At 43.4% G+C, this 23,664-nt stretch overlaps 1 protein-coding gene across 1 annotated transcript; it reads right to left on the minus strand.

Moving 5' to 3' along the window:
- Nucleotides 1-4,117: 4,117 nt before the first annotated feature.
- On the minus strand, nucleotides 4,118-22,351 carry LOC311100938 (protein MEMO1-like; the record flags this gene model as incomplete). The annotated part of the gene is made up of 7 exons (XM_084141914.1): nucleotides 21,890-22,351; nucleotides 13,913-13,994; nucleotides 13,423-13,491; nucleotides 11,821-11,933; nucleotides 8,485-8,596; nucleotides 5,606-5,748; nucleotides 4,118-4,212 (listed from the first exon to the last, which is right to left on the minus strand). The coding sequence occupies exons 1-7, from the start codon at nucleotides 21,948-21,950 to the stop codon at nucleotides 4,118-4,120; spliced, it is 675 nt and encodes a 224-aa protein (XP_083998040.1). The 5' UTR covers nucleotides 21,951-22,351.
- Between the last annotated feature and the right edge of the window lie 1,313 nt (nucleotides 22,352-23,664).

Below are 23,664 nucleotides of genomic sequence, written 5' to 3' on the forward strand. Positions count from 1 at the left end.
TAACTAAATGCTTATGTTCCTAGCTTCAACAGTGCAGTAGTATCTAACTAAATGCTTATGTTCCTAGCTTCAACAGTGCAGTAGTATCTAACTAAATGCTTATGTTCCTAGCTTCAACAGTGCAGTAGTATCTAACTAAATGCTTATGTTCCTAGCTTCAACAGTGCAGTAGTATCTAACTAAATGCTTATGTTCCTAGCTTCAACAGTGCAGTAGTATCTAACTAAATGCTTATGTTCCTAGCTTCAACAGTGCAGTAATATCTAACTAAATGCTTATGTTCCTAGCTTCAACAGTGCAGTAGTATCTAACTAAATGCTTATGTTCCTAGCTTCAACAGTGCAGTAATATCTAACTAAATGCTTATGTTCCTAGCTTCAACAGTGCAGTAGTATCTAACTAAATGCTTATGTTCCTAGCTTCAACAGTGCAGTAGTATCTAACTAAATGCTTATGTTCCTAGCTTCAACAGTGCAATAGTATCTAACTTAATGCTTATGTTCCTAGCTTCAACAGTGCAGTAGTATCTAACTAAATGCTTATGTTCCTAGCTTCAACAGTGCAGTAGTATCTAACTAAATGCTTATGTTCCTAGCTTCAACAGTGCAGTAGTATCTAACTAAATGCTTATGTTCCTAGCTTCAACAGTGCAGTAGTATCTAACTAAATGCTTATGTTCCTAGCTTCAACAGTGCAGTAGTATCTAACTAAATGCTTATGTTCCTAGCTTCAACAGTGCAGTAGTATCTAACTAAATGCTTATGTTCCTAGCTTCAACAGTGCAGTAGTATCTAACTAAATGCTTATGTTCCTAGCTTCAACAGTGCAGTAGTATCTAACTAAATGCTTATGTTCCTAGCTTCAACAGTGCAGTAGTATCTAACTAAATGCTTATGTTCCTAGCTTCAACAGTGCAGTAGTATCTAACTAAATGCTTATGTTCCTAGCTTCAACAGTGCAGTAGTATCTAACTAAATGCTTATGTTCCTAGCTTCAACAGTGCAGTAGTATCTAACTAAATGCTTATGTTCCTAGCTTCAACAGTGCAGTAGTATCTAACTAAATGCTTATGTTCCAAGCTTCAACAGTGCAGTAGTATCTAACTAAATGCTTATGTTCCTAGCTTCAACAGTGCAGTAGTATCTAACTAAATGCTTATGTTCCTAGCTTCAACAGTGCAGTAGTATCTAACTAAATGCTTATGTTCCTAGCTTCAACAGTGCAGTAGTATCTAACTAAATGCTTATGTTCCTAGCTTCAACAGTGCAGTAGTATCTAACTAAATGCTTATGTTCCTAGCTTCAACAGTGCAGTAGTATCTAACTAAATGCTTATGTTCCTAGCTTCAACAGTGCAGTAGTATCTAACTAAATGCTTATGTTCCTAGCTTCAACAGTGCAGTAGTATCTAACTAAATGCTTATGTTCCTAGCTTCAACAGTGCAGTAGTATCTAACTAAATGCTTATGTTCCTAGCTTCAACAGTGCAGTAGTATCTAACTAAATGCTTATGTTCCTAGCTTCAACAGTGCAGTAGTATCTAACTAAATGCTTATGTTCCTAGCTTCAACAGTGCAGTAGTATCTAACTAAACGCTTATGTTCCTAGCTTCAACAGTGCAGTAGTATCTAACTAAACGCTTATGTTCCTAGCTTCAACAGTGCAGTAGTATCTAACTAAACGCTTATGTTCCTAGCTTCAACAGTGCAGTAGTATCTAACTAAACGCTTATGTTCCTAGCTTCAACAGTGCAGTAGTATCTAACTAAACGCTTATGTTCCTAGCTTCAACAGTGCAGTAGTATCTAACTAAACGCTTATGTTCCTAGCTTCAACAGTGCAGTAGTATCTAACTAAATGCTTATGTTCCTAGCTTCAACAGTGCAGTAGTATCTAACTAAATGCTTATGTTCCTAGCTTCAACAGTGCAGTAGTATCTAACTAAATGCTTATGTTCCTAGCTTCAACAGTGCAGTAGTATCTAACTAAATGCTTATGTTCCTAGCTTCAACAGTGCAGTAGTATCTAACTAAATGCTTATGTTCCTAGCTTCAACAGTGCAGTAGTATCTAACTAAATGCTTATGTTCCTAGCTTCAACAGTGCAGTAGTATCTAACTAAACGCTTATGTTCCTAGCTTCAACAGTGCAGTAGTATCTAACTAAACGCTTATGTTCCTAGCTTCAACAGTGCAGTAGTATCTAACTAAACGCTTATGTTCCTAGCTTCAACAGTGCAGTAGTATCTAACTAAACGCTTATGTTCCTAGCTTCAACAGTGCAGTAGTATCTAACTAAACGCTTATGTTCCTAGCTTCAACAGTGCAGTAGTATCTAACTAAATGCTTATGTTCCTAGCTTCAACAGTGCAGTAGTATCTAACTAAATGCTTATGTTCCTAGCTTCAACAGTGCAGTAGTATCTAACTAAATGCTTATGTTCCTAGCTTCAACAGTGCAGTAGTATCTAACTAAATGCTTATGTTCCTAGCTTCAACAGTGCAGTAGTATCTAACTAAATGCTTATGTTCCTAGCTTCAACAGTGCAGTAGTATCTAACTAAATGCTTATGTTCCTAGCTTCAACAGTGCAGTAGTATCTAACTAAATGCTTATGTTCCTAGCTTCAACAGTGCAGTAGTATCTAACTAAATGCTTATGTTCCTAGCTTCAACAGTGCAGTAGTATCTAACTAAATGCTTATGTTCCTAGCTTCAACAGTGCAGTAGTATCTAACTAAATGCTTATGTTCCTAGCTTCAACAGTGCAGTAGTATCTAACTAAATGCTTATGTTCCTTGCTTCAACAGTGCAGTAGTATCTAACTAAATGCTTATGTTCCTAGCTTCAACAGTGCAGTAGTATCTAACTAAATGCTTATGTTCCTAGCTTCAACAGTGCAGTAGTATCTAACTAAATGCTTATGTTCCTAGCTTCAACAGTGCAGTAGTATCTAACTAAATGCTTATGTTCCTAGCTTCAACAGTGCAGTAGTATCTAACTAAATGCTTATGTTCCTAGCTTCAACAGTGCAGTAGTATCTAACTAAATGCTTATGTTCCTAGCTTCAACAGTGCAGTAGTATCTAACTAAATGCTTATGTTCCTAGCTTCAACAGTGCAGTAGTATCTAACTAAATGCTTATGTTCCTAGCTTCAACAGTGCAGTAGTATCTAACTAAATGCTTATGTTCCTAGCTTCAACAGTGCAGTAGTATCTAACTAAATGCTTATGTTCCTAGCTTCAACAGTGCAGTAGTATCTAACTAAATGCTTATGTTCCTAGCTTCAACAGTGCAGTAGTATCTAACTAAATGCTTATGTTCCTAGCTTCAACAGTGCAGTAGTATCTAACTAAATGCTTATGTTCCTAGCTTCAACAGTGCAGTAGTATCTAACTAAATGCTTATGTTCCTAGCTTCAACAGTGCAGTAGTATCTAACTAAATGCTTATGTTCCTAGCTTCAACAGTGCAGTAGTATCTAACTAAATGCTTATGTTCCTAGCTTCAACAGTGCAGTAGTATCTAACTAAATGCTTATGTTCCTAGCTTCAACAGTGCAGTAGTATCTAACTAAATGCTTATGTTCCTAGCTTCAACAGTGCAGTAGTATCTAACTAAATGCTTATGTTCCTAGCTTCAACAGTGCAGTAGTATCTAACTAAACGCTTATGTTCCTAGCTTCAACAGTGCAGTAGTATCTAACTAAACGCTTATGTTCCTAGCTTCAACAGTGCAGTAGTATCTAACTAAACGCTTATGTTCCTAGCTTCAACAGTGCAGTAGTATCTAACTAAATGCTTATGTTCCTAGCTTCAACAGTGCAGTAGTATCTAACTAAATGCTTATGTTCCTAGCTTCAACAGTGCAGTAGTATCTAACTAAATGCTTATGTTCCTAGCTTCAACAGTGCAGTAGTCTCTAACTAAATGCTTATGTTCCTAGCTTCAACAGTGCAGTAGTATCTAACAATATACGCAAATCCCAAAAAATAAAGAGAACGGAATTAAGAAATATTAGAACAAGCAATGTCATAATCCCGAATATAAATATGTATATGATGGTGTGTATAGACATTATGGACATCTTTCATGTCATGTTCCTGCCTAAAAAGAAGTGAATATCAGAATGTGTTGTTAACCATTTTATCAAGGTGTTCAATGGATCTGTGGATCTCTCCTTGAGCCTCATCATAGTAGGTGTAACGGAACCGTTGGCCTGTGGGGAGGAGGGAAAGATATTAACCCTTAATCATACATTTACATTACTAATTGTGTATAAAATGGGAAATTACAAGGTTGTTAAATGTTGACCTCTAAAACAGCAATTACTAATGTCGTTTTATAATTTTAGGAACCCTTGAAAAATATACTCTACCAGGTGGTTGAGTTGCCCATTAAAGGAATTATATTTAGTCAAAGCTAGCTATTATGGACAATGGATAAATATTGTTATGGGATTGTTTTATCTGTCATATCCATATTAGTATTTCCTGTCTGCCTGTTATCTTCAATATCTTTCACAATATTATTATTCAATACATGTAATTTTACTTGTACTAAGCATATAAACTGTAAATGCATTCATTTACATATACAGTGAGCTCCAAAAGTATTGGGACAGTGACATTAGTTGTTTTGGCTCGGTAGTCCAGCACTTTGGATTTGAAATGATACAGGTTAAAGTGCAGACTGTCAGCTTTAATGAGAGGGTATTTTCATCCATATCGGGTGAACCGTTTAGAAATTACAGCACTTTTTGTACATAGTCCTGTGACTCTACAAATTTGTTGGATGCATTTGCGTTTTGTTTTGGTTGTGTTGCAGATTATTTTGTGCCCAATAGAAATGAACGGTAAATAATATATTGTCACTTTTATTGTAAATAAGAATAGAATACGTTTCTAAACACTTCTACATTAATGTGATGCTACCATGGTTACGGATAATCCTGAATGAATCGTGAATAATAATAATAATAATGAGCGAGAAAGTTAGATGCACAAATATCATATCCCCCAACAATGCTAACCTCTGTTGTTATTGTAATGGTGAGAGGTTACATGTCTTGGAAGTATGACATTTGTTTGTAATTTTCTCACTCATCATTTAACTAGGCCCATCTTCCATTATAAGCAACTGAAGCACAACATTTATTAATGTATAATTTTTTTGATGATAAAAAAAATAAAAATCTATGAAAATTAGAATACAAAATGAGTTTACCCTAATTGGGCAACTCAACCGGCTGGTTGTGTTTGCGATGCACCATCACACTTTAAGTCATGCAAATAACAATTATTTATGGCCTATACTGAGGCTAAAAAAAAAAAAAAAAACATTGATATTTTTTGGGGTGTGTGACAGGAAAAGGATGAAGTCAGACCAACCCTGAAGGAGAGGTTTGTCAAGGACACTGAACCACTGGTTCTATATTTACAACCCCTTTCACACAATAGTCCAGAACAAAACTGTGCTGGCTTTTCTTTTCACATGGTCTTTCCAGCACGGTTCCAGCAACTACGGTGGACGGATGTATAACCAGACTAGCTCAACTCAGTAGCGTGAACAGGTTATAATATTGATCCCTACCAGTCCTTCCCAGTACGTACCCCAGTGGCAGAAGTCAGAGGAGATGATGAACAAGTTGGAGGGATCAGCCAGATACCTGCTGAGCAGTTTCCCATAGTCCTGTTCTTTAGACTCACTGAGGGCTCCCACCAGCACCGGGACAATGCTGAGCTCATCTTTATGACTGTAGTAGGAGAGGGAGACAGTTACCTGACCAAGATGGTAGAAGCCTTTACAGGGACTGAACACTTGTAAACCAACCTGATAAAAGGTTTGTGTGTGTTTATTAAACCAACCTAATAAAAGGTGTGTGTTTATTAAACCAACCTGATAAAAGGTTTGTGTGTGTTTATTAAACCAACCTGATAAAAGGTGTGTGTTTATTAAACCAACCTGATAAAAGGTGTGTGTTTATTAAACCAACCTGATAAAAGGTTTGTGTGTGTTTATTAAACCAACCTGATAAAAGGTTGTGTGTGTTTATTAAACCAACCTGATAAAAGGTTTGTGTGTGTTTATTAAACCAACATGATAAAAGGTGTGTGTTTATTAAACCAACCTGATAAAAGGTGTGTGTGTGTTTATTAAACCAACATGATAAAAGGTGTGTGTTTATTAAACCAACCTGATAAAAGGTTTGTGTGTGTTTATTAAACCAACCTGATAAAAGGTTTGTGTGTGTTTATTAAACCAACCTGATAAAAGGTGTGTGTTTATTAAACCAACATGATAAAAGGTGTGTGTTTATTAAACCAACCTGATAAAAGGTTTGTGTGTGTTTATTAAACCAACATGATAAAAGGTGTGTGTTTATTAAACCAACATGATAAAAGGTGTGTGTTTATTAAACCAACATGATAAAAGGTGTGTGTTTATTAAACCAACCTGATAAAAGGTTTGTGTGTGTTTATTAAACCAACCTGATAAAAGGTGTGTGTTTATTAAACCAACATGATAAAAGGTGTGTGTTTATTAAACCAACATGATAAAAGGTGTGTGTTTATTAAACCAACATGATAAAAGGTGTGTGTTTATTAAACCAACATGATAAAAGGTGTGTGTTTATTAAACCAACATGATAAAAGGTGTGTTTATTAAACCAACCTGATAAAAGGTGTGTGTTTATTAAACCAACATGATAAAAGGTGTGTGTTTATTAAACCAACATGATAAAAGGTGTGTTATTAAACCAACCTGATAAAAGGTGTGTGTTTATTAAACCAACCTGATAAAAGGTGTGTGTTCATTAAACCAACCTGATAAAAGGTGTGTGTTTATTAAACCAACATGATAAAAGGTGTGTTTATTAAACCAACCTGATAAAAGGTGTGTGTTTATTAAACCAACATGATAAAAGGTGTGTGTTTATTAAACCAACATGATAAAAGGTGTGTTTATTAAACCAACCTGATAAAAGGTGTGTGTTTATTAAACCAACCTGATAAAAGGTGTGTGTTCATTAAACCAACCTGATAAAAGGTGTGTGTTTATTAAACCAACATGATAAAAGGTGTGTTTATTAAACCAACCTGATAAAAGGTGTGTGTTTATTAAACCAACATGATAAAAGGTGTGTGTTTATTAAACCAACATGATAAAAGGTGTGTGTTTATTAAACCAACCTGATAAAAGGTGTGTTTATTAAACCAACCTGATAAAAGGTTTGTGTGTGTTTATTAAACCAACCTGATAAAAGGTGTGTGTTTATTAAACCAACCTGATAAAAGGTGTGTGTTTATTAAACCAACCTGATAAAAGGTGTGTGTTTATTAAACCAACATGATAAAAGGTGTGTGTTTATTAAACCAACCTGATAAAAGGTTTGTGTGTGTTTATTAAACCAACCTGATAAAAGGTTTGTGTGTGTTTATTAAACCAACCTGATAAAAGGTGTGTGTTTATTAAACCAACATGATAAAAGGTGTGTGTTTATTAAACCAACATGATAAAAGGTGTGTGTTTATTAAACCAACATGATAAAAGGTGTGTTTATTAAACCAACCTGATAAAAGGTGTGTGTTTATTAAACCAACCTGATAAAAGGTGTGTGTTTATTAAACCAACCTGATAAAAGGTTTGTGTGTTTATTAAACCCCAACCTGATAAAAGGTGTGTGTTTATTAAACCCCAACCTGATAAAAGGTGTGTGTTTACTAAACCAACCTGATAAAAGGTGTGTGTTTATTAAACCCCAACCTGATAAAAGGTGTGTGTTTATTAAACCAACCTGATAAAAGGTGTGTGTTTATTAAACCAACCTGATAAAAGGTGTGTGTTTATTAAACCCCAACCTGATAAAAGGTGTGTGTTTATTAAACCCCAACCTGATAAAAGGTGTGTGTTTATTAAACCAACCTGATAAAAGGTGTGTGTTTATTAAACCCCAACCTGATAAAAGGTGTGTGTTTATTAAACCCCAACCTGATAAAAGGTGTGTGTTTATTAAACCCCAACCTGATAAAAGGTGTGTGTTTATTAAACCCCAACCTGATAAAAGGTGTGTGTTTATTGAGTGGGTCCATTCATTAGCATGCAGGCTTTACTTCGATTCGATTTTAGATTTATTAGGATCTCCATTAGCCGACGCCAAATGGCAACAGCTACTCTGACTGGGGTCCGACACAGTAAACAACCAATCATTAGTAAACAACCAATCATTAGTAAACAACCAATCATAAACCATAGCAATGACGCAAACCATCCTGGGGCTGGGGGGAGAGAGAACTTCACAAACTGTAAAGGCAAACCAGTCATTAATGACCCACAGCTCTCCTCCATTTGTCATGAATTCCCTGCTGGCTCCCATCACCAGGCAAACAGGCCTAGAGTCTATGAATTACTGTACACTCCACTGATGGATGGCTTTGTGATGAATGAAGCAGGCAACCCTGACAGACTGAAGTGTGTTCCTCTGTCTTACCTCTCCATGGCTTTAGCAGTGTAAGGCAGGTGCATTTCAATGCTGTGCTCATCCTCGTCTGTCTGAAGACTCATCCTCTCAAACATCCCAGTCTTCCAGAGGTCAGCATAGACTAGAGAGAGAGAGAGAGGTGAGGATTCAATATGCACATTATTCCTGGTGAAGTGAGGCTTGAATTAGCATATGACTGCGAGTCATTCGTTCAGACGCACTGATAGGTGTTTGGCAGCGTCAGTGAGAATGCCTAGTTTCCAGTATCAATCAGATGGTTGGTCCCCTGAGGACATTTAAGGTTTTTCTTTGTGTCAAGCTTCACAGTTTAAAAAAGGCACAATAAACACTGATTAGGGTTGTGACGGTCATGGAATTTTGGATTGGCCAGCCAAATGGCCACGGTCTCCGTAATAACTTGAATAATAATAATAATAATAAGGAACATTTTCTCCTCTCCTTCGCTCCGGACTGCATGTGCTGCCATAGAGGGAGGAGAGAACGGGCGTCCCCATTCAACTCAATGATGGCATAATGGGTGGACCGAGGCCCTTGTGAGTGTACCCATAGGAGCAAAGCAGGAAGTAAAAGCAGGAAGTGTACCCATCAATCTGTGCTGTGATTGGTTGATTCAGTTCACCTGACATTACAAAAAAATACATTTAAATTGCATGAGCCACATCAGTTAACATGATTCGAATCAACATTCTATACTGAACAAATATAAAACGCAACATGTAAAGTGTTGGTCCCATGTTTCATGAGCTGAAATAAAAGATCGCAGAAATGTTCAATACACACAAAACGCTTATTTCTCTCAAATTTTGTGCACAAATGTGTTTACATCCCTGTTAGTGAGCATTTCTCCTTTGCCAAGATAATCCATCCACCTGACAGGTGTGGCATATCAAGAAGCTGATTAAACAGCATGATCATTACACAGGTGCACCTTGTGCAGGGGACAAAAGGCCTCTAAAATGTGCAGTTTGGTCACACAACACAATGCCACAGATATCTCAAGTTTTGAGGGAATGTGCACTTGGCATGTTGACTGCAGGAATGTCCACCAGACATGTCACCAATTGAGCATGTTTGGGATGCTCTGGATCGATGTGTACGACAGCGTGTTCCAGTTCCTGCCAATATTCAGCAACTTCGCACAGCAATTGAAGAGGAGTGGGACAACATTTCACAGGCCACAATCAACAGCCTGATCAAGTATGTGAAGGAGATGTGTCGTACTGCATGAGGCAAATGGTGGTCACACCAGATACTGACTGGTTTTCTGATCCACGCCCCTACTTTAAAAAAAAAAAAAAGGATTTCTGTGACCAACAGATGCATATCTGTATTCCCAGTCAAATCCATAGATTAGGGCCAAATGAATTTATTTAAATGATTTCCTTATATGAACTGTAACTCAGTAAAATCTTTGAAATTGTTGCATGTTGCTTTTATATTTTTGTTCAGTGTACATTACCATGGAAATGATTGCATCACAAAACCAGGCAACCATTGAGTGTACCCATTGAAGCACATTATGTTCCATTCCATGTCTGAAATGTGCTGTATAAATAAAGCTTGATTTCACCATTCTAATTGCCAGGGTTAGAGGTTCCAAGCCTGTTCTATTCATTATGTGTGCTGCTACTGCACTGCGTTGCCTAGGAAACCGAAAACTAGTTTGTTAGTTCCCTTGAGTTCAAAAAGGCTAACCACCCGAATCTGAACCGTCGACCGTGCCCTAGGGCATGTGGTTTCAGGACTGTCCTGTTGTCCTGTTGCCTGGGGGTGGAAACACGCAGACCAGTTATGAATAGGGGTGTAACGGTACACGGTATTCGTAACGAACTGTTCGGTACAGGGACGTCGGTTCGGTCCGCAATGCGGGTGGTCAAAAAGTTAATAGTATGTTCTCCACTGCTCAACAGTTAGGCTACCATTTAATAATCTGAATGGAGGTGTTATTTAACTGTAGGACAGGAAGAAAGCTCATGAACTCAATTAGCTGGCTGGCAAACTATCTTAGCCAACTAGCTTCTTTCGGTTTGATGCAGTCAAGACAGGTACTAGGTAATCCTACTGGATGATAAATAACCAAGCTATGACAAGCTAGACGTTAGTCGGCTAGACGTTAGTCTACTAGCGCAAGTCGGCTTGGTTGGTTGTTTCCTCTCCCACACACCTCAAGGCCCCTCCTCCGCCTGCTCTCCCTCGCTCTGCATTAGCTCTGGTTAATAAAGTAGCTTACAGATTTACTTTTCTGCTGCTTCCCTCACTCGGATCCGACTACGTCTATACGGAACTGGTCGTCCTCGGGCCCTGTTCGGAAAGGGTCTCTATATTGAAACATTTATTTACGTATATTTGTCCGGCTGGGAACGCCCCAGGTCCATTTCGGAACGGGTCCAGCTTCTTAGATCTCTTCTTGAGGCCCGCCATGACAACCCCCGTCACAACAGACGACGCCAGGAACACTGTGAATGTCGTCACAGAAACTGGACTTGGGCCCGGAATAAGGTGCTTTTTAATTTAGCGTATTTTGCCGAATGAACAAAAATGAACTACAGTAAATGTCGGAATGTCTTTTTCCCGCTGTACCGTAACCGTGACCCGTTTGGTGAACCGTTACACCCCTAGTTAATTAACTACTGTTCCCTGAAGGAGGATATAACATATTTTGGCCAGCGCTGTCAGCAGGGTTTGGGCTCGCTGAAGAGCGGTACTGAATTGAGGAAATGGATGCGAGCCCCACTATTATAGCCAGGAAGGCGGGGCATCAGAGGGAGGACTCACGTCCATTGGCCCGTTGGGCGTGATTTCAGTTTGCTTCAGGTGAATAGGTTTGGTCGTTGACTCCCCATAGTATGTTATACCTCGTTCCCTCCTTCAGGGAACAGTAGTTATATGCATACGTTTCTTGTTTTAGCAAGGCGCAACAACGTTTCATCACGTTGCCGCAGAAACAGACTCAACTGCACGATTGCCCGTCCGTCCCGTCTTGAGTCAGCTGCTCATAAAAAAATAATCATAAATGTAACGGTTATGGCGGTTATTTTATTTTTCATCACGGCCTTCATCCATAACCGTCGGTTACACGGTAATTGTGCCAGCCGTAACACTGACACATAAAAACTAGGATCTTTACCTTAGGAAATGCTAACTAGAAATGATCAATACCCTTCTGGTTAATCCTGAGGGGTTTTATAACCTTCAGCAGAGGACAGGGAACAGTGTACCTGGGTGTGTACATACCCTTCAGCAGAGGGCAGGGAACAGTGTACCTGGGTGTGTACATACCCTTCAGCAGAGGACAGGGAACAGTGTACCTGGGTGTGTACATACCCTTCTGGTCAATCCGGAGGTCGTAGAGAGGGGTTTTATAAACCTCAGCAGAGGAGAGGGCACAGCGGGACAGAGGAACGTGGTGAGACGGACCCAGGATGAACACCCTGCGACTACAGGGGGGAAAGAGAGGACTCAGTCACCTCACTGACCTCAGTAGGACTCTGACTCACAGCTCAGTCATCTTGGACCAGTCATCTTGGACCAGTCATCTTGGACCAGTCATCATGGACCAGTCATCTTGGACCAGTCATCATGGACCAGTCATCTTGGACCAGTCATCTTGGACCAGTCATCTTGGACCAGTCATCAGGCCATTAGTAGCCTTGGCTGCCCAGGCTTCGCTCATGTTGTTCCAAGATGAGGCCGTGAAAGCGGCTAGGCCAATACCGCTAACTACTGTCTGTCTGAGCGGCTAGGCCAATACCGCTAACTACTGTCTGTCTGAGCGGCTAGGCCAATACCGCTAACTACTGTCTGTCTGAGCGGCTAGGCCAATACCGCTAACTACTGTCTGTCTGAGCGGCTAGGCCAATACCGCTAACTACTGTCTGTCTGAGCGGCTAGGCCAATACCGCTAACTACTGTCTGTCTGAGCGGCTAGGCCAATACCGCTAACTACTGTCTGTCTGAGCGGCTAGGCCAATACCGCTAACTACTGTCTGTCTGAGCGGCTAGGCCAATACCGCTAACTACTGTCTGTCTGAGCGGCTAGGCCAATACCGCTAACTACTGTCTGTCTGAGCGGCTAGGCCAATACCGCTAACTACTGTCTGTCTGAGCGGCTAGGCCAATACCGCTAACTACTGTCTGTCTGAGCGGCTAGGCCAATACCGCTAACTACTGTCTGTCTGAGCGGCTAGGCCAATACCGCTAACTACTGTCTGTCTGAGCGGCTAGGCCAATACCGCTAACTACTGTCTGTCTGAGCGGCTAGGCCAATACCGCTAACTACTGTCTGTCTGAGCGGCTAGGCCAATACCGCTAACTACTGTCTGTCTGAGCGGCTAGGCCAATACCGCTAACTACTGTCTGTCTGAGCGGCTAGGCCAATACCGCTAACTACTGTCTGTCTGAGCGGCTAGGCCAATACCGCTAACTACTGTCTGTCTGAGCGGCTAGGCCAATACTGCTAACTACTGTCTGTCTGAGCGGCTAGGCCAATACCGCTAACTACTGTCTGTCTGAGCGGCTAGGCCAATACCGCTAACTACTGTCTGTCTGAGCGGCTAGGCCAATACCGCTAACTACTGTCTGTCTGAGCGGCTAGGCCAATACCGCTAACTACTGTCTGTCTGAGCGGCTAGGCCAATACTGCTAACTACTGTCTGTCTGAGCGGCTAGGCAAATACTGCTAACTACTGTCTGTCTGAGCGGCTAGGCCAATACTGCTAACTACTGTCTGAGGTAACTAAGGGCTGATAGCTCCTTCAGGGTGAAACAGGGCAGTCTAAGGTTTGATAAGGAGGGAAAATGTAAAAAATGCATTTCAAAACATCTCATTTCAATTTGATGATAGTTAATTGTCCATGAAAATTAATTTTGCTACAAAATGTGTTTTTATTTAGAAAATTGACTGAACATGGTTAAATTTAGACTTACGTGACAGAAGGGTCTATCTGTTTGTATGCGTGTGCAGAACAAGCGCCACAGTAGGTATATCCTGCATGCCTGAAAACACAGAGGACACCGTTACACAGACCCCCCACTGCCCCCTATCACCACATAGACCCCCCACTGCCCCCTATCACCACATAGACCCCCCACTGCCCCCTATCACCACATAGACCCCCCACTGCCCCCTAGCACCACATAGACCCCCCACTGCCCCCTATCACCACATAGACCCCCCAGCACCACATAGACCCCCCACTGCCCCCTATCACCACATAGACACCCCACTGCCCCCTAGCACCACATAGACCCCCCACTGCCCCCTATCACCACATAGACCCCCCACTGCCCCCTATCACCACATGTACATTACAGTCATTCATATGCTGTTATCATATCATATTTAGAATGACTTCTGATGACAAGATGAGGCCTTTTTTAACGACCGTTATCAGAAACAACGACCAGTGGTGCTTACGGTGCTATGATTGCTCTAGCTGGTGTGACAGTGGACTGGGCTTGAGACAACCAACCTTCTAGTTGTGTATTCAGCTGGGAGCCTGTAGAACGGGAAGAGGGGGAAGAACACTATTAATGAATATCAAACTGCTGAACCCAATGGCTCTTACACGCATCATTAACTGCTATAGAGAGAGTCAGACGTTTTAAGTTCCTCGGCATCCACATCACCGAGGACTCGACATGGACCAACACCGTCACTCGTCAAAACAGCGTCTCTGCTTCCTTGGGGGCGGCTGAGGTTCGGCATGCTACCCCAGGTCCTCTCCAAATACTAGCGCAGCACCGTTGAGAGCATCGTCGCCAGTTGCATCACGGCCTGGTGCAGGAACTGCTCTGTCCACGACCGCAAGGCCCTCCAGCGGATGGTGAAGATGGCCCAGGACATCACTGGGACCGTGCTCCCACCCATCCAGGACATCACTGGGACCGTGCTCCCACCCATCCAGGACATCACTGGGACCGTGCTCCCACCCATCCAGGACATCACTGGGACCGTGCTCCCACCCATCCAGGACATCACTGGGACCGTGCTCCCACCCATCCAGGACATCACTGGGACCGTGCTCCCACCCATCCAGGACATCACTGGGACCGTGCTCCCACCCATCCAGGACATCACTGGGACCGTGCTCCCACCCATGCAGGACATCTATTCGAAACGGTGCCAAAGGAAGGCCCGCAGTATCATCAAGGACCCCACACACCTCAGCCACGAGCTGTTCACTGCCTTACCGTCAGGCAGGCAGGCAGGAAGCAACTCACCTTAGTACACATCACCCCCCCCCCCCCCTTCCCCAAAACATCACCCCCCCCCTTCCCCAAAACATACCACTGCACAATTTAAAACACTTGCCCCCCCAATCCCCCCTTCCCCAAAACATACCACTGCACAATTTAAAAAACACTTGACCCCCAATCCCCCCTTCCCCAAAACATGTGTAAATCTTGGACTATAAATGGTTCCTTCCTGTATTATACTGATGCTAAAATGTCTATTCTATTCTACTGAGACATTCACTTTATGTTCGTGTTCATATCTTTTATTATTTCTTATTGTTGTTGCATTGTGGAGAAGGAACCTGCAGCCAGCATTTGGTTGGATGGTGTATACCACGTGTCTCCTGTACATACAACTAGTAAAACCAAACACATTAGGTTGGAGTCTGTTTGTGCCATAATGCTAGTCCTTGTCATGCTAAACATTGTCTGGCATGGCAAGGAGTTGACATGACAGCACAGAATGATCTGGGACAAGGCTAATCAGAAGCTCATGTCTCAGACTGACTGAATCTGTATGCAGCAGCTCGCTGGCTTACTGACTGAATCTGTATGCAGCAGCTCGCTGGCTTACTGACTGAATCTGTATGCAGCAGCTCGCTGGCTTACTGACTGAATCTGTATGCAGCAGCTCGCTGGCTTACTGACTGAATCTGTATGCACCGATAGTGAACGACTGAATCTGTATGCAGCAGCTCACTGGCTTACTGACTGAATCTGTATGCAGCAGCTCGCTGGCTTACTGACTGAATCTGTATGCAGCAGCTCGCTGGCTTACTGACTGAATCTGTATGCAGCAGCTCGCTGGCTTACTGACTGAATCTGTATGCAGCAGCTCGCTGGCTTACTGACTGAATCTGTATGCACCGATAGTGAACGACTGAATCTGTATGCAGCAGCTCACTGGCTTACTGACTGAATCTGTATGCAGCAGCTCGCTGGCTTACTGACTGAATCTGTATGCAGCAGCTCGCTGGCTTACTGACTGAATCTGTATGCACCGATAGTGAACGACTGAATCTGTATGCAGCAGCTCACTGGCTTACTGACTGAATCTGTATGCAGCAGCTCGCTGGCTTACTGACTGAATCTGTATGCAGCAGCTCGCTGGCTTACTGACTGAATCTGTATGCACCGATAGTGAACGACTGAATCTGTATGCAGCAGCTCACTGGCTTACTGACTGAATCTGTATGCAGCAGCTCGCTGGCTTACTGACTGAATCTGTATGCAGCAGCTCGCTGGCTTACTGACTGAATCTGTATGCACCGATAGTGAACGACTGAATCTGTATGCAGCAGCTCACTGGCTTACTGACTGAATCTGTATGCAGCAGCTCGCTGGCTTACTGACTGAATCTGTATGCAGCAGCTCGCTGGCTTACTGACTGAATCTGTATGCACCGATAGTGAACGACTGAATCTGTATGCAGCAGCTCACTGGCTTACTGACTGAATCTGTATGCAGCAGCTCGCTGGCTTACTGACTGAATCTGTATGCACCGATAGTGAACGACTGAATCTGTATGCAGCAGCTCACTGGCTTACTGACTGAATCTGTATGCAGCAGCTCGCTGGCTTACTGACTGAATCTGTATGCAGCAGCTCGCTGGCTTACTGACTGAATCTGTATGCACCGATAGTGAACGACTGAATCTGTATGCAGCAGCTCACTGGCTTACTGACTGAATCTGTATGCAGCAGCTCGCTGGCTTACTGACTGAATCTGTATGCAGCAGCTCGCTGGCTTACTGACTGAATCTGTATGCACCGATAGTGAACGACTGAATCTGTATGCAGCAGCTCACTGGCTTACTGAGTGAATCTGTATGCAGCAGCTCGCTGGCTTACTGACTGAATCTGTATGCAGCAGCTCGCTGGCTTACTGACTGAATCTGTATGCAGCAGCTCACTGGCTTACTGACTGAATCTGTATGCAGCAGCTCGCTGGCTTACTGACTGAATCTGTATGCAGCAGCTCACTGGCTTACTGACTGAATCTGTATGCAGCAGCTCGCTGGCTTACTGACTGAATCTGTATGCAGCAGCTCACTGGCTTACTGACTGAATCTGTATGCAGCAGCTCGCTGGCTTACTGGGGTATGAATGCACCGATAGTGAACGACTGAATCTGTATGCAGCAGCTCGCTGGCTTACTGGGGTATGAATGCACCGATAGTGAACAGTGTTTTTCCTTCAATCAATCCAATGCATTGAGCAAAGAGGAGTCAATATTTGTGAAGATAAATAATGAATGTCCTCGTCTGCCTAGACAATGTTTACTAATGAGTTGTGACGCATTAGGACTGCATGTGTGTTTGTGTTTAGGCCTACCATCGATGCACTGCTTAAATTACTTCCTGATGAACTGAAATGAGGACAGACAGAGCTAGCCTATCCCATCCTTCCTGATTTAACTGAAATGAGGACAGACAGAGCTAGCCTATCCCATCCTTCCTGATTTAACTGAAATGAGGACAGACAGAGCTAGCCGATCCCATCCTTCCTGATTTAACTGAAATGAGGACAGACAGAGCTAGCCGATCCCATCCTTCCTGATTTAACTGAAATGAGGACAGACAGAGCTAGCCGATCCCCCCAAAAATGAAATATTATTTAGCTGCTAATGTCGCTATCATAAAGAATTACAAATGCCATGATGATCTGGACGAGACTGCCGAATCAAGGCAAAGGTAAGAATCTCTGGATTAACTATCTATTGTTAGCTAAATTTAGTAATTAATAAATCGGCTACATTTCTTTAAATGCACAACTTTGTGAACTGTCTTGTGCAAGTTTTAAATTGACACAATACCTGTTAGCAAAGGTGTCCTCTAGAGATGACGTGTAGGAGCTTGCAGGGATTTGTAGTTTTTCATCATGTCTACTTAGCATTTTTGAATCTCAGAGTAAATAGAGCCGACTATATTGATAAAAGTCACCTTGTCAGAGAGATTTAGATGGTTATCAAAACATCACGCCAGGGTAAGCCTACACGAAACACAGCCCTTATTTGAAGTGTTTCTAAAATTAATGGTGGACCGCTAGGTTTTATGGGTATTATGACACCTCCACTGTGGGGCTCTATTGTGCGCAACTTTTGACCACAGCACTATTCCCTATATAGAGGAGTGCACTATATAGGGAATAGGGTGCCATTCTCTGGTCTAGAGGAGTGCACTATATAGGGAATAGGGTGCCATTCTCTGGTCTAAAGTAGTGCACTATATAGGGAATAGGGTGCCATTCTCTGGTCTAGAGGAGTGCACTATATAGGGAATAGGGTGCCATTCTCTGGTCTAAAGTAGTGCACTATATAGGGAATAGGGTGCCATTTGGGATGCATGGTGAATTATATCACCTAATCCCACACCAGCAGAGCTCCTGGCACTCTGAGCTTTTGGGAAGCGCTCTGCTGATCACTGGCATTTAAGGCTACTTCCCAAATGGCGCCCTATTCCTTATGTAGAGTACTACCTTCCAGTTAATAGGGCGTTGGTCAAAACTAGTACACTATATAGGGAGCCATTTGGGACGCATGCCTTAGAGAGCACGTCAACCCTTCCCCAATACACACACGTTGACAGGCCCCTGGTTAGAAAGCAGTTTAGGGGTTAAGTGCCTTGCTCAAGGGCACAATGGAGGATTAATGTCCCTTCAACATTACTTTTCTTCCCAATGTGACCCCCGACACATCATTGTCTGTCTGTCTCTTACCGGCTGGCTTCATGAGCCAGCACCTTGGGGTTGACTGGGCTGGAGCAGAGAGATAACAGGGAGAGACAGGTCTGTTCACTGGGCTGGAGCAGAGAGATAACAGGGAGAGACAGGTCTGTTCACTGGGCTGGAGCAGAGAGATAACAGGGAGAGACAGGTCTGTTCACTGGGCTGGAGCAGAGATAACAGGGAGAGACAGGTCTGTTCACTGGGCTGGAGCAGAGAGATAACAGGGAGAGACAGGTCTGTTCACTGGGCTGGAGCAGAGAGATAACAGGGAGAGACAGGTCTGTTCACTGGGCTGGAGCAGAGAGATAACAGGGAGAGACAGGTCTGTTCACTGGGCTGGAGCAGAGAGATAACAGGGAGAGACAGGTCTGTTCACTGGGCTGGAGCAGAGAGATAACAGGGAGAGACAGGTCTGTTCACTGGGCTGGAGCAGAGAGATAACAGGGAGAGACAGGTCTGTTCACTGGGCTGGAGCAGAGAGATAACAGGGAGAGACAGGTCTGTTCGCTGGGCTGGAGCAGAGATAACAGGGAGAGACAGGTCTGTTCACTGGGCTGGAGCAGAGATAACAGGGAGAGACAGGTCTGTTCACTGGGCTGGAGCAGAGAGATAACAGGGAGAGACAGGTCTGTTCACTGGGCTGGAGCAGAGAGATAACAGGGAGAGACAGGTCTGTTCACTGGGCTGGAGCAGAGAGATAACAGGGAGAGACAGGTCTGTTCACTGGGCTGGAGCAGAGATAACAGGGAGAGACAGGTCTGTTCACTGGGCTGGAGCAGAGATAACAGGGAGAGACAGGTCTGTTCGCTGGGCTGGAGCAGAGATAACAGGGAGAGACAGGTCTGTTCACTGGGCTGGAGCAGAGATAACAGGGAGAGACAGGTCTGTTCACTGGGCTGGAGCAGAGAGATAACAGGGAGAGACAGGTCTGTTCACTGGGCTGGAGCAGAGAGATAACAGGGAGAGACAGGTCTGTTCACTGGGCTGGAGCAGAGATAACAGGGAGAGACAGGTCTGTTCGCTGGGCTGGAGCAGAGAGATAACAGGGAGAGACAGGTCTGTTCGCTGGGCTGGAGCAGAGATAACAGGGAGAGACAGGTCTGTTCACTGGGCTGGAGCAGAGAGATAACAGGGAGAGACAGGTCTGTTCACTGGGCTGGAGCAGAGATAACAGGGAGAGACAGGTCTGTTCACTGGGCTGGAGCAGAGAGATAACAGGGAGAGACAGGTCTGTTCACTGAGCTGGAGCAGAGAGATAACAGGGAGAGACAGGTCTGTTCACTGGGCTGGAGCAGAGAGATAACAGGGAGAGACAGGTCTGTTCACTGGGCTGGAGCAGAGAGATAACAGGGAGAGACAGGTCTGTTCACTGGGCTGGAGCAGAGAGATAACAGGGAGAGACAGGTCTGTTCACTGGGCTGGAGCAGAGAGATAACAGGGAGAGACAGGTCTGGGCTGGAGCAGAGAGATAACAGGGAGAGACAGGTCTGTTCACTGGGCTGGAGCAGAGAGATAACAGGGAGAGACAGGTCTGTTCACTGGGCTGGAGCAGAGAGATAACAGGGAGAGACAGGTCTGTTCACTGGGCTGGAGCAGAGAGATAACAGGGAGAGACAGGTCTGTTCACTGGGCTGGAGCAGAGAGATAACAGGGAGAGACAGGTCTGTTCACTGGGCTGGAGCAGAGAGATAACAGGGAGAGACAGGTCTGGGCTGGAGCAGAGAGATAACAGGGAGAGACAGGTCTGTTCACTGGGCTGGAGCAGAGAGATAACAGGGAGAGACAGGTCTGTTCAACACCTTGTGTTTGCGTCCCAAATGCCACCTTCTTCCGTTTAACGGGCCCTCATTTTGACCAGGGACCTAAGGGCCAGAGAATAGGGTGCCATTGGGGAAATAACCTGTGTATCATTGATCAGTATATATGTTGTCCTCCTCACTACAACTGTATGCAAAGCAAACTGACAAGCCTCTAGCTGAGGTTATTAATCAAGCCCATGATTCAGTAAAGGGTAATGTCATTTTGTTGACTGATGAGCTAAAAGATCTCGCTACATCCTCACTGTAAGATATTTTGAACACAGTCATATTCTAACTCACTGAGATTCCTTCACATGTACATGAGAGCAAAATGTATGGAGTGTGATACACACTAGGCCCCTTGGGTTAGGGTTAGCTTCAATGCCAAAAAATAGATATACTTTTGCCTTTAATTTGACAAAAGCTGGATCCCTTCTAGCCACAACCCTAGACTAGTAGCTACATTTGGCTAGTAAGGGACTTAGTAGCAAAGCTTGCTATGCTAAAACAGAAGTCATGTGTGAGATGAGGGATAAGCTAGCTAGCTGGTCCCCAATGCAATTACAGCACTCAATGTGCTGCCTAGACCTACCCAGAGAGCCAGTCCTTTGTTCCAGGCGAGAGGGATTTATATTTTGACCAAACAACCAGGGAGGGCCAGTCAGCTAGCCAGATCACTGACAACTCGCTGCAGAAGTACTTTGGTGGAGTAGGGTAGGCTAGAATGATAAATAGTTGGTGAATCTTTGCTATAATGGTTAACTGACCGTTCACGGAGATGGTTGTCAGTGTTTTGACATAACTGCGGCAGGTAGCTTAGTGGGTAAGAGCGTTGTGCCAGTAACCGAAAGGTCGCTGGTTCTAATCCCCGAGCCAACTAGGTGAAAAATCTGTCGGTGTGCCCTTGAGCAAGGCACTTAACCCCAATTGCTCCTGTAAGTCGCTCTGGATAAGAGCGTCTGCTAAAATGACTAAAAAATGTAAATAACTAGCTAATACTGTCGACAAGGGTTGCTAGCAATAACTACCTAGTTGGCTAGCCATTTCTTCCAATGATCAGGTCAAATAGCCCACCATTTAATCGCCAAACCATTTCCACTGGACGGCCATGGATACAAGTTCTGAGTGAACAAGACATGCATGGACCAAATCCTTGTACGTGTTAGCTAGCTTCTAACGCTTGCTTTTAAAATGACCCAAAAAAATCTGCCTACTCTGCTGTTTGATACAAGAAGTGACAGCTGATGCAAGCTAGGTAGCAGACTGTTGATCTGAGCCATCTGATATAGAACGGCCTGTTGTTTTTTTACCTCACCTCTCTCCTACTCAATTAGCCAGCTAGCCACCCATCTAACGTTCGCTAGTTACTTTTCCGGACAACAGCCCTAAGAGAGACCTGTCTGTAGCTAGCTAGCAAGGTTTGTTAACTAGCTACTACCTCGGACAATAGTCCCATCGAAAGAGAGTTATGTAGCTAGCAAGGTTGGCTAACCCGGTTAGCTACATACCCGGACAGCAACCCAAACATTAGAGGCAGGTCTGCTGCTAGCTATCTTGGTTAGTTAACCCTATTAGGCTAACGTTAACTAGTTAACCCTGGTCTCTGGCCCATTCCCCGGTTCAGTTCTCTACCTGAGGCGGTGTACCAACTGCCAGCGTGACTTGCTTCTCTGCAAACTGTTCGGTTCGACATCTTAGCTCCCGAGTTGCCTATCTTGGTAGGTCGGAACCTTGTCGGGTAGAAAAATAAATAAGAACTCGGGGGAAAACTGACTAAAATGAAACCACCAATAAAAACAAAAGTCGGCTAGACAAAGGAGGAATGCAAAAAAAATATCTAGCTAGCCAGAGAGTCAAGTTATCCAGACAGCTCAATTCAAATGATGAGAAAAGTGTGTTTGATAGCAGGCTACTTCAAAATAAGATCTTAAAAACGATGGCGTTAGTTACGGATGAACAAAAGCTCAATGCAGTTTGTCTGTTGGTTGCCAAAATAGCACTATTGACTTGACTAAAAACTGGTTTGGCGAAATCGGCCTAGCTAGTAGCAACTGTGCATCATAATCGACAAAACTAATATGGCTGGTTTAACATACAGCAGAGATATTAGAGAAAATAGGAGATAGGAATCGTATTGGGCAATGGCTGAGAGACGTAGCTCGCCTCACCCAGCAGACTGGCGACCATTCACGGTGTCATGCCGCGTCACCCGGTTGCTAAAATAATCCTCACGCAATCCCATTTTTTACATTATTTTTTATAAACCTTTATTTAACTAGGCAAGTCAGAGTTAAGAACACATTCTTATCTACAATGAAGGCCTACCAAAAGGCCTCCTGCGGGGACGGGGGCTGGGATTAAAACTAAATAAAATATAGGACAAAACACATCAAGACAATAGAAATGGCGCCGGAGGGGATGGCTGCAGTTTTATGGACTCTTAACCAACCGTGCTATTTTGTTGGTTTTTTCGCATAGTTTGTAACTTATTTTGTACATAATGTTGCTGCTACCTTCTCTTATGACCTAAAGGAGCTTTGGATTGTTATTTTACTGCTGCTCCTTAATTATGTTACTTTTTGTAAATTATTTTGTTGGTATTCTTTCTTAAAACTGCATTGTTGGTTAAGGGCTTGTCAGTAAGCATTTCACTGTAAGGTCTACACCTGCTGTATTCGGCGCATGTGACATAAGATTTGATTTGACACCACAACACTACATAAAGAGAGACCTAAAACAACACCATAGCATGAAATGGTCCACAAACTGAAATGGTCCACCCACGCAGACAGTGTGGTGAAGAAGGCGCAACAGAGCCTCTTCAACCTCAGGAGGCTGAAGAAATTCGGCTTGGCACCTAAAACCCTCACAAACTTTTACAGATGCACAATTGAGAGCATCCTGTCAGGCTGTATCACCACCTGGTATGGCAACTGCACCGTCCGCAACCGCAGGGCTCTCCAGAGGGTGGTGCGGTCTGCCGAACGCATTATCGGGGGCAAACTACCCGCCATCCAGGACACCTACAGCACCCGATGTCACAGGAAGGCCAAAAAGATCATCAAGGACATCAACCACCCGAGCCACTGCCTGTTCACCCCGCTATCATCCAGAAGGTGCATCAAAGCTGGGACCGAGAGAATGAAAAACAGCTTCTATCTCAAGGCCATCAGACTGTTATGAAAAATGTATGCACTCACTAACTGTAAGTCGCTCTGGATAAGAGTGTCTGCTAAATGATGTAAACGTTAAATAGCCATCACTAGCACATTAGAGGCTGCTGCTGCCTATTGAAATCACTGGCCACTTTAAGAAATGGAACACTAGTCACTTTAATAATGTTTACAGTCACTTTAATAATGTTTCCATATCTTGGACTACTCATCTCATATGAATATACTGTATTC

Source organism: Coregonus lavaretus (assembly GCF_964263955.1).
Source record: "Coregonus lavaretus genome assembly, chromosome: 25".
In the NCBI taxonomy this organism is placed as follows: domain Eukaryota; kingdom Metazoa; phylum Chordata; class Actinopteri; order Salmoniformes; family Salmonidae; genus Coregonus; species Coregonus lavaretus.